General features: G+C 40.5%; 1 protein-coding gene across 1 annotated transcript in view; it reads right to left on the reverse strand.

Annotated features, from left to right (window-relative positions):
• ASAP1 (ArfGAP with SH3 domain, ankyrin repeat and PH domain 1) overlaps positions 1-18,118 on the reverse strand; it is a 155,895-nt gene that overhangs the window by 126,832 nt on the left and 10,945 nt on the right. Inside the window, exon 2 of the mRNA XM_082499527.1 lies at positions 9,388-9,474. Within this exon, the coding sequence (XP_082355653.1) occupies positions 9,388-9,446 (59 nt within the window). The 5' untranslated portion in view covers positions 9,447-9,474. The remainder of the gene's footprint in view (positions 1-9,387; positions 9,475-18,118) is intronic.

Consider the following 18,118-nt stretch of genomic DNA (forward strand, 5'->3'; position numbering starts at 1 on the left):
AGGCTTTTACAGGGGTTTGTATGTAATTCTAATAAAATGCCTCTACAACTCAAAAATAGTTGAAAATATCAACAAAAGGCTGCAACGCCTGAGTAAGCATAAAAAGGGAGACACCTGATTTGTGTGTACCCATAAAAAAACCTATTTGTATGCGGTTCTGCCAGCAAAAATATGACCAATACTCCTGAGACATGGTCCTGCCTGAACATGTTTCTTTGATTTCATTGCCTTAGCAGAAGCCCTCCATATGGCCATGTGATTGCTGCTGCTGCTGCTTTCACGTGATCCGGCTTTCCGGCACAAAGGCTCTGGGCTCGTACAGATGATTGTTAAACGTCATGAGACTCTGAAAGGTAGAGTAGGCAAGAGGAGTAGGAGGAAGCCAAGAAAAGAACCGTGTGGGAGTTGCACTGAAAAATGCATTTGGGGAAAAAAAAAAAATTGAAGCACTGAAGAAGCGACTGAAGGGGTAGGAAGAAAATCAATTGAGGTTCGTGTTCGTTAAGAGCAGTGGAGGAGGAAGAGAGATCAAGAAGATAAAAATGGCTGGTGGCATCAAAAGCAGTATGGAAAGGAGAGTGAAAAATTGTCGGGGGGGTTGGGCCAGGAAAGAGTTGTCCGTAGCATGGAAAAGAGCTGTGTTGGTGTGCCTAGCCTGCATGGAAACGGGATGGATTGGGGGCTGGGGTACGGCCTGAGGGCCAAACAGGACCTCTGTGGTCATCCCCTGTAATTTCCCAAAGAACATCGATCATGGGCTGTCACACAGCCGTTCCTGAGCCAGACCTAAGGTCTGTGGGTCAGCTACAGTGCTCACGTTGGAAAGGGACCTGACCCCTCTCCAGCAGATTGCAAGTGAGGATAAATCCATCGTACTGATAGGTAAACTGGTTTAATTAATCGAGTACTCTCACTGTTAAAGTTGAATTGTTCCTCTTCAGGCTGAGGTTATTGAGCTTGATCGCTAGTCTTTGGATTGTAAAATAACCTCATATGCTATCCTAAACAAATCCTGTGGACAAAAGCTGGACATATTGCTACAGACATGATTTCTTTAATACTATTTAGAGAAAATTTAAACTGCAGAGTTGAAAAGCATGTTCAGCAAAGAAAGGGAGGAGGCAGGCCAGGGAAACTGGAGCAGTGAAGACTGACAGAAATGAAAGCATAGCAGAGAGTAACAGCAGCTGAGCTTCTGTGTTTCCTCATCAGGATAAAAAACGATCTTTTAAAATAAAATATTAAATATATTAGAAATAGAATGAACACAGAAAAATCCTGGGGAAGAAAGAGAACAGCACAAGGCCTAAAGATGAAAAAGGAAGATCTACAGCTACGGATCATAATTGTCTATTGGTCTGTTGTTTTTGACAGTTCTGGAGTTAACTCTGTTAAGAGAATATAGTGCTCAGCTTTGCTGCTTTGAAGCAGCATTTCCTTTTCGCCTATACAAATGGTAGTAGAGCAAATAGCCCTATGGGCATGACCTCTTTAGGCTTGGATTATCTTCACTTCAACTCACTGGAAGCAAGATTAGTTAATTAATATGATGTTAATAAAAAATAAGTTATACAACTTGCCTGTAAAAATGTGCTTACATTTAAACTAGTCAAATTATATAACTGTTTCAGATAGCTTTTAGTGGATTTCAGATTTAACCATGTTTCCTGTTTTGAATTGTGATCAGTATCTGAGATTCACTTCTAAATGCGTAAGATGCACCTCTCTATAAATTGTCACTAACTGAAATCACTGTTTCACTTCACAAATGTCAAAGAATAATCAGCAGAGTGTGAAAGTTATATTTCACGGCGTCTGCTCTACCGCTATCTTAGTCTGTGCTAGATCCTGGGGGAGGCTGTGCCGCAGCCTTTTTCTCATGTAAGGCTTGCCAGTAGAAGTCGTGCTTATCTCACTCCTCCTGGTATTCTGATGTGAAATGCATCTCCGTGTCCATCCTGGGATGAGCTAGCACGGGTGGAGAAAGTCCAAGCAGCCCTGGAGAGCACGGTCCTTACTGATGGGACATTGCAGTCAAGGAAATTGTGCTGTCTTGCCCTCCACCCAGTGATTCAGTCTACAAATCCATTTGATTCCCTGGCCTTTTTTACTGCGAGTGCTAACAGCAGGCTTAATTACAGCAAACTGGTAATATTTCTGTGGTATTGGTGATAATGCTTCGGGAGAGGCTAAGGAACATAGCAACGACAGCACAAACTACTAACACAGGTGTTTTGCAATAAGCTGAATATTCACTATGGTATTTTTCATATGATAGTACTCTAGTCATATTTAGATTGAGATCATCAGTTCATTCACAAGAGCTAGGCAGTAGTCATCAGGTGATGATGACTACTATCATCACTGCGAACTTTCGAACATCACAGATATGTGCCAGAGGTGAACAGCTATATTGCACTCGTATAGCTTTTCTTGTCGTCAATGCAGCTAACTGTTTAAACCATACAGCAGTGAGGTAGAGAACAGCAAGATTATCTTTCCACTCCAGATAAGGAGACAGATACAGGAGGCTGTGGCCCTGCTGACCAAAAGCAGGGCTGTATTTTTGGCTGTCTAGCTTTAGTCGTGCAAAGTCAGCTCCTCGGGGTATCAACGCCTCAGCTGTGCCGAGGCCGGTGGTGGATCTCCCGTGGGATATGATTGCGCTGCCCGCACCGAGCAACCCCGAGGCCACCCCCCTGGCCACGCTGCACAGATAACGAGCTCACCGATACAACCACAAGTGTGGTTGCTGCTTGGTTTTTGGAAACAAGCTTGACCCAGGTCCCTGGCTGTGCACCAAATATGCTGTCAAGCATGCTCAGACAAGCTGCCTCCAGGGCTATTCGCAACCTGTCAGCCTGGCGGCAAAGTGAGTCGTTAGCTTAAGAAGGAAATCACCGTGCACATGGCTACTGCGCGGATGACTCCTCTTGATTAGTACAGACGTAGTCACGCCAGCATTTCATGTGGCAAATTTGGGTTTTTTTCTTCCCAAGTATGAAAGAGGTGATGCCACTTTGCAAATAAGGGTTTACACCTACATTCATTTCATTACTTTCAAGGTTCCCATCTTGGTTATTACTCCTGATAAAAGTGGTGTAGATCAGACAGTAGCATTTAATTAAAATATCAAATCATTGAAATACACATGCTTTTGTTAGTAAACTGTATAGTTGTTCTTTTCATGCTACTTAGCGTCTTCACAAACATGGAGAGTATCATCAGCTCAGCAGCAAATAGCAACAGAACTAGTGGCGTGCTAAAGCTCATCAGGAAAATATCCTTAGGCTACGCTGCTCTACTATACTGCTATTCTGAATAAATTTGTGGTTTCCATTTCAGCTAAACACAGAAGTCAGCATTATTTCCCATCCTCCTTCCTAAGCTAACTCACTGTATGGGCTCCTTGTATGGCATAAGGCAGCAGCGGCATTTGATCCCCGATAAATTAGTTTGAGATTCCCTGAGAAAACATCTATATGGTAAATTGATGTTGCTACATTTGTATAATTTCATTCTCAGATAACTTCTGACAAAATTAATGGGAAATGCTTATTTAAATTTATGGCCATAAGTCCTAGAATATCCACAAATATTTCTGAACATCAGCTCTTCTCATTTGAGTTGAATTTTGGGCTTAGAGGATAAAAGGAGCTTCAAATCAACAAGAATCTCAGCAGGCTGAGTTTGGCTTTTGGTTTTGGAGTATCTCATGCTAAAACTCGATAAACTTTTTTTGTTAATGGAACTCCCGTAGTTTTGTTTTGAAAAACAAAACCACCCCATTTATGTAAGGACATGTAACTTCATCACTTTGTACTTCAGCAGGAAATGTTTAGTCAGGAGGAGTTTCGCCTCCAGGAGCAGTGTCCTTTCAGAGGACGGTCCTTTCGGCTGACTGAGCCTTGTACAAAACGTAACAACTACATATTTTAACCTGCAGCATGTTTACACTTTTAATATCACACAAGTGCATGATGTACTCACAGGAAAAGGCAAAGTCTATTTTAAACACTGAAGCCTACATCGCACATTGTGACTGGTGCTAATTTGCTTGAAGGGAACTTATATGGTAAACTGCAAAGTGTTTCTGCTTGAGGAAGGCGGCTGTTGGATTTGACATTTGCAAGCAAATCTTTGAAATGATTGTTTTGTTGGGACAAAATGGTCAGGTAACTTTCCGGTCAAAAATAACATTCTTATTTAAATCGTATTGCTGTACATGCAGAAAACCAAAATCCAGATGCGGCAAACATGCTGCTTGCAATTCTGAATTTCTAAGTGACAGTATCTACCAGTCTGGCTCATGGACTACATGAGTTGCATCAACAGTTTGTGTTGCTGCTGGGACTGTTTTGAATACAAGGATCAGCTGATTTCAATTTTAATACTGGCATCTCCGAGCATTTGTCTTCATTTGGTATTTAAAATTAGATAAGAAAATGTAAGCAACTCTCTCAGAAACTACAGGATTACCTTAAAAGCCTTTTAGCACTAGCAATAGCGGCTTAAACAAAAGGTTCTTTTTGCATTCTTTCAATATTAATACCATAGCAAAAAGAAAACCCATTGTGTTCTCATTGTAAATGACATTTTGGTAACATTAAGGTCTTGCGGTTTTAACCCTATAAGTACCAAACAAAAAAGATTAAACCAAAACATCGGAAACATTCCACTGAACGATATATTTTGCATCTTATTTACTTAAATGTCCTGTGCAAGTAGCTTGATTGAATGATAGGTGAGCTCAAATAGCCATCTCAAAGGACAGCTGAAAATAATAGCACTGAAAATGAAGTGCAGCGTTGAGTTACACAAGATTAAGCTGACTAATCTGCTGATTCAGTTTTGCCTTTGTTTTTTGGTTTTGTCATGCAAGATCAAGAGTCACACAGACAAACACAGAATGGCATTCCAGGCTCACAGTAACAACAACAAGCAACGGGCTGTTCCCCTGCAACCTCTGCATCCTCCAATGAGGAAAACAGCAAAATGCTCACCAGCAGCAAGCAGCAAGACACAGCAGCAGAAGGACAGGGAAGTCGTGCTCTTTTTTTTCTTTTTTATTGCAGGTGTGTTGAATTTGGTATTTTTATTGCACAGAGGTTTTTTTGTTAGAGATGCTCAGTTAAGAAACCTTACTTCAGTTCATAGAAAGCGTAATACTGCACGTGTCAGAGAGATCAGATCCAAATAGATTCCTTGAAACATCTGCAGAATATAAAATTCCAGCAGTATATTCTTCTATAAGGATTATATTTTGGAGAGCCCAAAGTTATCAAACTCTAATGAATGTTGATGGATAAGAAAACTGTCAGTGGAGCCCCTGGCAAATTTAACCCTTGGCCGTGGTGCAAACGGGATCCTGCTCATTGCTCTCAGAGACAGTGGTGAAAGAGCTGCCAACCCCCCGAGAGCTGCACTCCCAGCGCTACCCACCAACGCCGTGTTGGTGAGGGTGAGGACCAGCATGGCAGAAGCCATGCGTGGTTAATCCCTGCATTGCTGACCCTCGGAATCCTCGGAGGACTGTTGGGAAGGGCACAGCAGAGACATTGGCGTGAGGTCAGGCCATGCTGGTGGGATTGCAAAGCACGAGACAAAGCCAATGTATCATGAAGGGGTACTCTGTGATTGAAACAAGAGAAATAGGAGTCCTTCCAAAGCAGGAATCATAGTAGCTGAATACATATTTTCTTTTTTTTTTTTTTTTAATATGAGAAATAGCAATGACTAAAATCCGAGAGTGATACTGCAGAAATGAACATGTTGCAGGGCAGCTGGCATAGCAGGCTCTCCAAAAGAAAAAGAGGATGAAATAAAGCCTCAACCCGCACTGCAAACATTTCAATATTTTCTCTTTCCCTCTGGAAACGATATGGCTGTGTCATTATCCAGGCACTTTTCTGGTTCTACCTAAGCTGCTAAATGTGTGCTGATAGCAGCATGCGTCTTGCCTGCAGTGAAACTGGAGGTTTGGGCCAAAATGAACCTGGGAAGCAGTTTGAGAATGAAATAAACGCTCTGTAGCCCTGGAATCATGTCCTTGAGCTGCCACTCACGGCTGTGACATGGCATTTGATCTCTGTGTGCATCGTTTCTCTATCTGTGGAATGCAGACAACTACATTTATTTTTCTAGGTGAAAGCACATTGGGCTTTTCCAGCTGAGTACTGCTATATCAGAACTAAGTATTTTTTATTATACATTTCAAAAAATAGTGGAAGGATGAGAAGGGCTCTCAGGCCAAACAATTTCATCAGCGTTTGATTGGATAGACAAAAAAGACTGGCAGGTAAATGAAAGGGTTGCTTTCTACTAGTTGTTCATGATGTGAAAATATAAAGCAGAGAGATCTGGTTTTGTGAGAGTTTTTTCCCCTCTATATTATGAATTTATTAGCATTAGAGCAGTATTTAGTGTAAGAAGCGGGACTGAAACCCCATCATGCTAAACAGATACACAGAAGTAATTTGTAGCTTTGTGCAAGCTTTTCTAAGACACAGTTTGCAGGTGTGCACGTGTATGGACCTACGGAGTTGAAGTTCAAAAGCTGGCTTACAGTGTTGACTGAGCATACTTCATTTCTGAATTTCCTAAAGAGCATCTTGTTAGAGAAGTGCTGGAAATAAATCTGCAGATGTTGGATGTTATAAAAAAAGCCCTTGCAACCACTGAACTTACCAGCACATCTGCATTTCCTTTATATAAGCCTCAATTTTCAAGGATGCATCACTTGGGCAGACTCTAGACTTGAACTTAGCATAGAAAAATTTTAAATTCAGGAGTGTCGTCTTTTTGGTGGGGTTTTGTGGGTTTTTTGGGGGGTTGTTTTGTTTTGTTTTGGTTTTTTTTGAGGGTGTTTGTTTGTTTGCTTATTAATTAATTAATTAAATTAATTAATTAACTAATCAATATGTTTGGCAATACATAAGACCTGAAACAATTTGAGGCATTTCTGCCTTAATGCTCAAAGGTTTGTCATCAAGCAAAAATTACTCACATTGAAAATTAGGATCTGAATGTTTTATTAAAGTAGACATTTGAATGTTGTAGTTGTGGGGTTCTGTTAACACCCAGGATGGCAGACAACCATCTGGGAGTTTTTGGAAACTGCTTTTGCTGCGTGGACCTAGTCACCGTTGGGTCAGTGTCTACATGGTGCTAAATGAAATAAAGAACTTCAGAATTTCAGTCTGGAAGTCCATCCCAGCAGCCCCTCTCTCTGATTACTCATTTGCTTCTACTTTTAAGCACTGAAATTGAGCTTGCTGGTTTCTAAGTTAACTTGCTCTCCATTGACTACGGTAGCGGGTCATCATCTGCTCATCTGTCCTGCCTCTAATGATGGCCTTCTGGCCACACTTCTGATGCAGCCCAGAAAGCCAACCGTATCCTGGGCTGCATCAAAAGAAGCGTGGCCAGCAGGACAAGGGAGGTGATTCTGCCCCTCTATTCTACTCTGGTGAGACCCCACCTGGAGTACTGCATCCAGCTCTGGAGCCCTCAGCACAGGAAAGACATGGACCTTGTGGAGTGGGTCCAGAGGAGGGCCACAAAGATGATCAGAGGGCTGGAACACCTCTGCTATGAGGAGAGGCTGAGAGAGTTGGGCTTGTTCAGCCTGGAGAAGAGAAGACTTCGGAGAGACCTTATAGTGGCCTTCCAGTACCTAAAGGGGCCTACAGGAAAGATGGGGAGGGACTCTTTATCAGGGAGTGTAGTGAAAGTATGAGGGGGAATGGTTTTAAACTGAAAGAGGGGAGATTTAGATTAGATATTAGGAAGAAATTCTTTACTGTGAGGGTGGTGAGACACTGGAACAGGTTGCCCAGAGAAGTTGTGGAAGCCCCATCCTTGGAGGTGTTCAAGACCAGGCTGGATGGGGCTTTGAGCAACCTGGTCTAGTGGGAGGTGTCCCAGCCCATAGCAGGGGAGGTTGAACAAGATGATATTTAAGGTCCCTTCCAACCTAAACCATTCTATGATTTTTTTTTAATGCATTGCTGATCCATGCAATTTTGAAAGGAGCAGGAAAGGTGTAAAATTTCTTCAGTTCCAAGAAGTTTTGTGGCAGAATAAAAATGAACAGAGGAAAAAGATGTTTATTGCCCCTACAGATAGAAAAGGCTCACTCTCATCTTGTTCTTTATCAAGAAAATCGGTGTAGAAGAAAGATCCCAGTCATGGGAAAAGTTTCACTGATGGTTTATACCTCCTGAGGAGCTGCAGTCAAGACACAGGTCTGTAGGAAATCAGGCTTCATTAATTTCAGTGATCTTACCACTACTTGTTTGCTTGTTGGTGGTTGTGTTTTATTTTATCTCTCCAAGAAAATCTAGGAGCAGTAGGACATAAAAATGTAACTGCTGTTTCAAAATCGAATAGGAATATCCAGCTTAATAGCTTCATACTTTTCAAAAGATGATTGTTTGACTTCTGAACTCTTGCTTATTTAAGGCATTGTGGACTTAAAAAGGAAAAATATGTGTAGCCATGTGACAAAGCAAATGCACCAAAGGAAGATTTATTCAGTTTGCAGAAGATCAGCAGCAGTGATTCACCCCTCTTGGCTGGGCTGGAGTGCAATATGGTCAACTGCTTCCCCCAGGGAAGAAGAAAAGATGAAAGTCCCACACTGCTGCGATGGCCACGCAGGGAGCAGTGACCTGTGCCAGGAGAGCTCCAGCCAGTGCACCAGGTACAAAGAAAACTTCAGCCTTATCCATCAATGTTATTGTTGTATGGCGTTCAAGTCAGGCAATCCAAATGTAGCTTTTAGTGGTTCAATGAAACACAGTAAAAACTTTAAAACAAGAGCACTCACCATCCAGAGACTGAATAAACAAAAGCATATTTAGACAACTGTGTGCTATTCAGCACTTTACATCACGAGAAGAAGAGAGTCCCTCCTCTTTCAAGCCCCCGCACAAATCTTGCCATAGATTTTTCGGGCTGATCTCAGAGATTTGTTGTTTTCAAAGTTAAAACAACATCAGTTACCAGATCTAGATGAGTTGAAAGGAGTTACAAAAAGTGTCCTGTTTATACCCTGCCCCCCTCATCCAGCTTTGAAATCTATGAAAGCAAAGCAAAATAAATAATAAATGTTAGTGTTTGTTCCAGCACTTGCTCAGGCAGTCAATGTTTTGTAAGGATTTACTGGTTTATTGGAATTTTTGATCCTTGGAAGGATCATTAGGTTAGACTTTTTCTGAAAAACACTCACTGTAGTAATGGCCAAAGTGGCATTAAGCAGAGAAAAAACCCACTGGCAGTTATTGCAATTGATAAAACCAATTTCTTTTAGGCTTAGTTTTCATAGATTCTGCTCTGATTTTTACTCTTTAAACCAGTTATTTATGTCTTGGTTTTTTTTCTTACCGATTCCATAGTGAATCTCTTGAAGAAAAACTTGAAAGCCTGGATGCTGAAGATCTCATGTCTCATCGGTCACGACCAGAAACCTACCTAGATGAGGAGAAAAGACCAAGTAAGTAAAACTGACCAAAGGTGTGGGAATGATAAGATCGCTTATTCAAACAGTCAGTTTGAAACAATGTCTGTTAATTCTTCAGTGATGGCAATTTATCAAACCTTATTTGATTACTGCATTTGCTATTGTGAATTTCATTGTGGTAAACTGATCCATCAGAAATCCCCAGAAAATAACACCTTGTTAAAAATTGCTACTCAAGGGCTTAGTTTAGCTGACTGGGAAAACTCTGGGTCTAACTCAAGGTGGCAACTACTCAGTCAGCTGCACTGAGTGCTGAGCTGCTAACATCTCCTGTCCAAGTTGTCTGACACTTCAGAAGACCCTGTTTGCAGATATAATTTCAGTCTAACCATTCAGGCTGAAAATTTCCATGTCAGGTGTATGCACCAGACTGATCTTTTTTGGAAGATGGAGATACGATTTGAAGGATAAAGAGACTGGGAGGAAGAAATGGTCTGATGGGGAGGAATCCTGCATCTAGGCGAGGGGAGGAGGGTGTGGGGAGACAGTCATATCAGGACATGGACAAGTGGTTTCACAGTTTTTCATGAGGCTTCTCCACCATTATATTACATACTATTTCCAGTTTAAGACTTGCATTGCTGCGGGGGAAGGAAGGTGATAGAGTTGTTGCAGGCCCTTTGGAGGAGGTGGGTAGGACTGGGACATACCTTTCACTTTGAGACCTGCTCGTCTGATCTCCACGGTAGGTCCAAAGGGACAAGGCGGAAAAAGATTGACCAGGGCTTGGAGCTAGATGTTGGTGCTGGGAAGGAGAAAACTACCTAGAAGGTGTTCCCTTTAAAGATGAGGTGGTAAAGCAAGGAGGCTGGGACAAGCCACACGAGACAGATAGATGTGGACTGGTAGGCTGGCAGGACAGGAGACATGACAAGGACCCATAAGGATGAGACTGGGATCGAACAGAGGGGCCAATGCAGATGGGGAGTGGGAGGGAGGCCACCTCCAGATCACACCCTTTGCTTAGCCAGCCTGCCCATTTCCATTTGAGCACACCACTTGACTCCACAAGGAAAAGCACATCTCCTCCTCTGAGAGTCTTTTTTTTTTTTTTTTAACCTTCTCTCAAAGAGAAGTCTTGTTACTTCTGTTGACCTATTTCCCCAGAGACTGCTGTAGTTTGTTTATGGCTTTTGTCCTGTTTGTTTTATGTTTCCAAATATGTCATGTGGGTCTGGAAATATGTCATGTGGGTCTGGAGGTTTGCCAACACTTAATATTAAAAACAACAGAGAATAATCCCTGTCTCCAAGATACATGGGATTCAATTAAAAATTGCAACATGAAAGTTTTTGGATGGGATGTTATTGTATCTCTTTTCCCATCTGTTTCTGCGCCTTTAGGATACTCTCCAGTGTTGTTGTCAAGAGCTCTTTTGCCATTAGGAGGGCTTGACATCTCTTTAACCAACAGATTTCAGATTTTTACATATGGGCTGGGAAGGATTTGAGATTCTACCAGGTATGCCACCAGCTTGGCAGGACAGGAGAAGAAATAGTTAAGGGCTCTGTCCATAAGGAAGAGGTGTGTTCTTTGGTATGAAGGCAAGGGTGTAAAAGGAGAATCATCTACCTTAAACCAAGAATGTTATGCTTGAATGTTACATTACATGCAGGAAAAAGTTATTAGAAGAAGACCTGAGTGGTTTTCATGGGCTGGGGAAGGCCTCCACCAGCAGACAGCCGAGTACCACAGTCTTACAACAGAATCACAGCCACTGGCAACCCTGGATCTGGCTCAACCCATGATGACATGTCTGCTTATTGTTCAACTTTACAGGACATCTGTTCCTTTTAATGATATTATCCATCTCCTTAGGCAAAACAGTCACCTTCATGATTATAGGTTTATGCTGTTCAAAGCAATGTCAGTTTAAAAAGTAAAAAATATATAATGTCTCATTGCTTTCTAAAATGAATGCTGACCTGAGTTCACAAGTAACTATGATTTACATTAGATTATGTCTTGAATTGATGGTCATTTATTTTTCATAAGTTCCAAAAAAGTCACAGAATCTCCTTACATCTGCTATGATAAGCTACTAAATGTTATTTAATTACCCATTTGCTATAGGCAGCATTACCAGCATTTGTAGTTAGAGCTCAGTGGCTCAGGATGATTATCCTGATTTAGTTGAAGACATCCCTGGTCATTGCAAGGGGTTTGGACTAGATGACCTTTAAAGGTCTCTTCCAATCCAAACCATTCTATGATTCTATGATTCTATGTTTCTATTCCCTTTCTAGGTCTCCTGCTCCTTTCCAGAAAAATATTCATAAAGAAATCAAGTTGGTTGAAGTTATCAGGACTGATTGATGAGAAACGACACTGAGAAGGAAACCTATGTGTTTCCCATTGAGAGATGATGCTCCCCTAGTGATGAAGATGCTCTAGTTGGTTCAACACCCTGTCTCAGTGACCCTGGACAAGTTATTAGAGCAATGTTCAGACGGCAAATTCCATAGTCTTACGCCCATGCAAGTGTTTTGTCTAGATAAAGAGTCTTTCGAGGCTAAATACAGCTTCTATGAAACTGTTGACCCAAGGACATTAGTAGAATTTGGGCTGCGTCAAGATGGCATCTTGACTCTGTTTCTCACCCGAAAAAAAAAGAAAAAGAGTGCTTCCCAACCGTCCTTGGCAATATGAAGGTAACACTATCAGATTTCTGTAAAGTCCTTATACATGACAGTATGTGAGTGGGAGCAGGGAATGAATAGTAGATGTAAAACCCCAGAACAGATAGAGAACAATGCAAACCTGGGGAAATATGATTGCCTTTTACCTAGGGACACCTACACCTGAAACGAGAAAGACTAGTTGGGGCTTAAGTAAGCGAAAGCGGCCCAGCTGAGAGCAGAGTGACATTAATGGCAGCTGGGTGACAATTCGATACAATACAATAATACAATAGCAAATTCTGTTATTCCTCACATGAGGAAAGCGTTTGTTCTTGTGCCTGATTATAAATACATACAATCATATTGAATTAATCGGTACAATCTAAGTGCTTGACTAATCCTAGCTCTTAACTAGTAAGTATAATGAGTTGAGTATCTATATTTTCAAGCTTTTAGAACTGGTTAAATAGTGTGGAAAACCAATGGATTCTCAGGAATGGAATATAAAAATTGCCAATATATTGGATAATAGTCAAGAAGAGAATCTTATGCAGAGATTTTACAGAGGAGAGAAAAAGATCAGGAGATATTTTTACAGATTTTAATTACCTGCATTTGATATTGCTTAAACTGTGTGTGATTTCATGTGTAAGTTGTTTAATGACCTATTTTGGTTTTCTTTTTGTTTTGGAGGATTTTTTTCCTTCCATAATAGAATACACAACCTGAACAGCAATAATATAAATATATATTTTGTGTATCTGATGAATATTTTAGGACAAATATTAACAAGCCAGTTTTCTTGTATGCTTGAACTGAAGTTAACCTAACTAGAAAAACTCAAACAAGCAAAAGTTAATATTGTTTCTACAGTCACTGATGTAACAATAATAGTAGTTGTACACCACCATGCTGAAAATCAACTCCCTTTATGTCCAAACAATAGCGTGAATCACAGAATTCTGACCTTGATATACAAATGTGATCATGTAGTAATTACAGCTCTTGTGCTTTCTGTATAAACAGACTACTTCATCTGGAAAAGCTGTAGGGTAGTGCTTCATTCTGCAATTTACTGCTAATGACTGAGCAGAAAGCTTTTATATCTCAAGAAGTTTTAAAATAAAGCAGGTAGAAAAATATTTTTTCCTGCAAATGAAAAAATTAAGCTCGTTATTTCAACTACAGGGAATCAAGTCATTGCTCTATTCTGTTGAAAATCATATCTTACAAATTTAAAGATTGTCTTCAAGATCACATTTTGCAAAGGCTATTGAAGCTATTTGCATAGGCAAAATATAGAATTAAATTACTCAGTCCGTGTGATAACTGACATGTTCTTGAACAACTGTGAGATTAAAGAAAATGTCTTTCATTTCGTGCCAAAATCTGCTTGTTCTGTTTGTGTCTGTGTTGGTATCATCCAAACAGGATGTGACAAACATATGTTCTTTGGCTTCACCCTAATCCATGATTTGGATAACGCTATTAGGATGTGGTCTAACAAACCTCAGTGAAGCAAATCTGAGGATACGTGTCTGTGAACAAGTCACCTCAGACTTGATTTTAGTATGTCCTAAGCAATAGAAGCTCCGTCCTGACCTCATCCATTTGCTGTACATGTTTTCAGTGCTTCCATAAAAATACACCATGACAATACTAACATGCTTATAGGCACGACCTGAACCCTGAGAGAAGTAATAATGGAAGAGTCATCACTGAATTGCAGTAACCCAGCATAAAGCCCAGGAGTGACCCTGAAGAGCTGACTGACATCCTCTTGATGATGAGTCTCTATTTATAATGGTTTCTGAGAAATGTCAATTGCTTAGTTTTTGATCTATTAAATAATTACAGTGATAACTTTAGATAACTCTAATTTCTTAATCAAAATGTTGTTCGGTGCCAGAAGTTCTACCAAAGTTCATAAGTATTACATCAATAGTCTAGATTTTTTTTCAGGAAAACTTAAAACCTCAAAAAATATCAGGATAGCTTTCTTGAAATAAAATATATATTCCTTAATTCCATCCTGATAGGAAAGAATTGCATAACTTTTCTCTGATTCTTTATTAATAGTGCCTGGAATTAGCCATTCCAGTGTTTTACACTGGATTGATGTCAGGCTGAGAGGGTTATTAATCCTCAGGTCATTCCACTGAACTTTTAAATATATTGGCAAAGTACAAGCTTTCTTCCATTCATTTTGAAATACCCACGGGTTTGAATATGTATGGAAAATCAACTTAAAAATTCAGATAGTTCATTGGATAGTAGTCTTAGAAATAACAACTGATTAAAAAAGAATCTAGTTTTAGGAGATGGTGTTAGAATGGAATTTACTGTTAGAATGGAAATTAGTTCTCCACCCTCATCTGATGATATGATCCTTATATGTTTATGAAATAATCATGATAGGATATTTGGGCTGTGCAAGTGCTATAGAAGAGTTGCACTGGACAGCTTAAATCTGTTTTAGGAATTTGTGCTGCTAAACATGACAATTCTAAGACTCAACAGTTTTCTAATGTATCACCGCTGTTGGTGTACGATGTTACAACACATTGCTATAGAGGGCCAGAGGGCTTAAGTGTATTTGTTAGGTAATTTTCTGCAGTCTCATTCAAAGGTGAATTTTCTTTAAGACTCAGATACATGACAAAGAGATTTGTGTAAGTATTTAGACTGAAGGACTCTCAAGCCTTTGAAGCCTGTCTTTTATTATTTTTCTCAGGGCTTCAGGATGATGGTATTGTGACTTAAATCTCCTTGGATCCATTTGAGAGTGACCTTTTTATCACTTCCAACTGCATCCATCGGCTGTTTCTTGGGCTCTGGGAAGAATTTTCATTTTGTGGAGGCAGCAGCTAATCAGAGTGTCTGCTGCCCGGCTTCAGACCTCTGGAGAGCTTTCACTGATCGTGTCAAGAGGATTTTTTTTTTTATTTGATGACAAGGCTGCCATCCGCAGTCCAAGATTTTGAGTTACTTACAATCCATTTCTGAAGACTGTGAGGGGCTAATAACACGAGAGGGTTTTCCACCTTCTCTGTAAGGCTAATCACTGCTTAATTATTTATTTAGTACGTAGTCTATAGCAAAATAGCCTGTACACAATATATGGATAATAGATTAATAATATAATCTGAACACAACATCAAGTCCTCTTGTCACTGCCCCCACTCATTCTCAACAGCCACTGATTGTGGGTTGAATTCAATATTAGATGTTTTCTGGACGTATTTTAATGAAGGAATCATTATAAAAATTGGAAACTAAACCTGGCGTAGCCATGTTTAAGATCAGCTTGTCCCTGCACGAAAAGTCTGGTGCATTCAGATATTCCGTGTCCTTCCTGCAGCCACTGTGTTGGCAGCTCTCAAGCAAAGTGAGCCACACTCCTTCTGCTTCTAGCCCTCATTGATTAGTCAGGCACTAACAAGGTCTGGCATTGTCCTTGTGTCTGAACACCTCACAGAAGTTAATCAATATGTTTTATATATATTTGTAGGATGAATATATATTCTTGTGATCAAAGCCTGGCTCTGTACGTGGCTTCTGCCATGAACCGGAGCCTGATGTGCTCATCTGCAGTCTGATGCCTCAAGTACAGAGCCAGTCTTTGATCACAAAGATGAGTCTTGTCTTGGGACTGCTATGCCCTTCAGAGTGCTGTGTTTTTCACATCTTCCCCTTCAACGTGTGCCAAGCAGTACCACTCTCCTGCTTAGGAGCCCTGTGAAAACATCACTTATTATAGCTGATATAATACTGCTAGCCATCCTGTCCTTCAGCTGAATGCAGAACTATCAAAGCATCTCTACAGAATATCCCAAAATACAAGGCACATAGAAACCTCAATACAGGAATACAAAGATGTTCCTAAGTATTCTTGTCTTTTGTTCTTCATGTCTGTATCTACCCCTACAGTGAGTCATGCCCAGATCCATGAGCATGCTCTTTGAAATCAAATGGACTATCTATATAGAACAATGAGATTAACCTGAAGTAAGTGACAGAACAGAGCCTTTAAAACTTGATCCAAACTCAGTCCATGTAAATGGGATTCTTCACATCCACTTTAGTGAGCTCTGACTCAACTCTTAGACTGTAAAAGTGGGATGTATCTGACGAAGTGTCTTTGCCCGGGCTGCTCACCCCAGGCTCCCTTTATTGTTACAGATGTCAATACAGACAACTGAAACTAGGTTGCAGCTCACCTCATCCTACAAAAGTAGATGTTTAAAATAGAGGTACTGAAGTAAATGTCTACAAAGGTCAGATGAATCACAGCCCAGACTGCCTCTTTCATTCTACTGACTGAAAGAGAGAGAGTAGGGTGCCGAGCCCAGGGGTAGACACCCAGCCCCAAAGATGCTGCGTGCCCTAAGTGCATTGCGGCAGGGCCGTCTTATTTCTGCCTGAACCTTACTGTGGGCGCATACAAGACCTCTAATTCTACATTCAAGAAGAAGCGTCAGGAGGAAGAAAACAAATTAAACCCCCAAAACTTTAAATGGAAATCCCCAGAAAGAAATATCTATTAATGCATTACCGTGGATGCTGGTATACTTTCCACTGGCAATCTCATGGGAAGTTGAGATGGTCTTTAGATTTTCTTGGATAGAAGAAGTTACACAAATAAAATACAATAAAATTATATGTCGTAATATAAGTTTTATATTTTTACCAGAAGAAGAATGATGCAGTTGAAAAAGAACCTTTTTTCAGTTTCATTTTATCAGTTTCCTGATCAAGCTCACGTGATGGTATTTGGACTTCCTTTCTTGGTGACAGCATGAATTTACACCGAGACAGAAGCAATCAAATCGTATAGTTTTCAAGAAGGTGGGAAAGCAGTGAGACTGAGTGTCTCCAGCCCCTGATGGTAGTGAAAAATACCGAATAACCCATATATTACACTCTCTGAACATCTCCTATTATTTAGTAAATCTCTTCATATATAAATGAATGTTACCAGTTTATTAATTAGTTAAACTGGCTAATAAGTTGCTAACAGCTCAGCAAGTGACAGTGAGATGACTATTTTGGATGCACTCAGATGTGTTTGGCTCACGTTATGGAAAGTAGTGGTGTGCATGGTGGGAATCATGAGGTTTCTTCTGTCCTTCTGCAGCTGTGGAGCTGAGCTGCCTGCTCGGTGAATACTTGCAAAGTGGCAGTGTTAAAAAAAGAGAAAAAAAAAAAAGACAGACAACTATTTCAAGGGCAATTATCTAAATGAGCTGGAGAAACCTGGGATGACAAAGCCCCCAGTCTCTGGAGAATTTGTTCTGAGCACTTTGATGAATATTAAAATGGTATTGCCTTCTGGGTTTTAATAACGCAGCCTTGCTCTTCTTCTGGCTCTAGGCAACTGTTGTTAAGTCCATTTTTTACAAAAGCCTAAGGAAACTGAGTTAATAAGGCAAAGTCACTAAACCCAATGTGCCAGGTGCCTGAGAGCAGGTGAGAAGGCAGATGTTTGTGTCACGCCTACCGAGGTGGGCCTTTTTTTCTGTCATGTTGGGGTTCTGTTTCACTTTTAGTTCACCAAATAAAATTAATTAAAGGAGGAAAGAGTTTCGGTATCTCTAGCACGATCAGTGGTAATTTATGCAACTTTGGTTTCCTTCCTCTGGTATATTCATGAACTGAGTATGGATCTTGACAAAACAAGAGACATCTCTGATTAAAAAAAACAGCAAGACCAATGGGAAATGTCAGTCCCCTTCACTGGTTTATGGGTTTAAGTCAGTTTCTTCAGTGAACAGCGCTAGAAGCACAACTGTTTAGCTGCTTGAGGTTGGAGTCACAAACAAATCTGACACCAAAACACCAAGACAGGTGTAGGTTTTGGGTGCCTCAATCCTTGGGATAATTCAAATGCCTGACTCAGCTGCCCATACGTCTCTTTAGCCAACACCTGGAAGGCTGGACACTTAAAAACGGATTCATAGAAGAAGACATAGTA

Source organism: Vanellus vanellus (assembly GCF_965231255.1).
Source record: "Vanellus vanellus genome assembly, chromosome: 2".
In the NCBI taxonomy this organism is placed as follows: Eukaryota; Metazoa; Chordata; class Aves; order Charadriiformes; family Charadriidae; genus Vanellus; species Vanellus vanellus.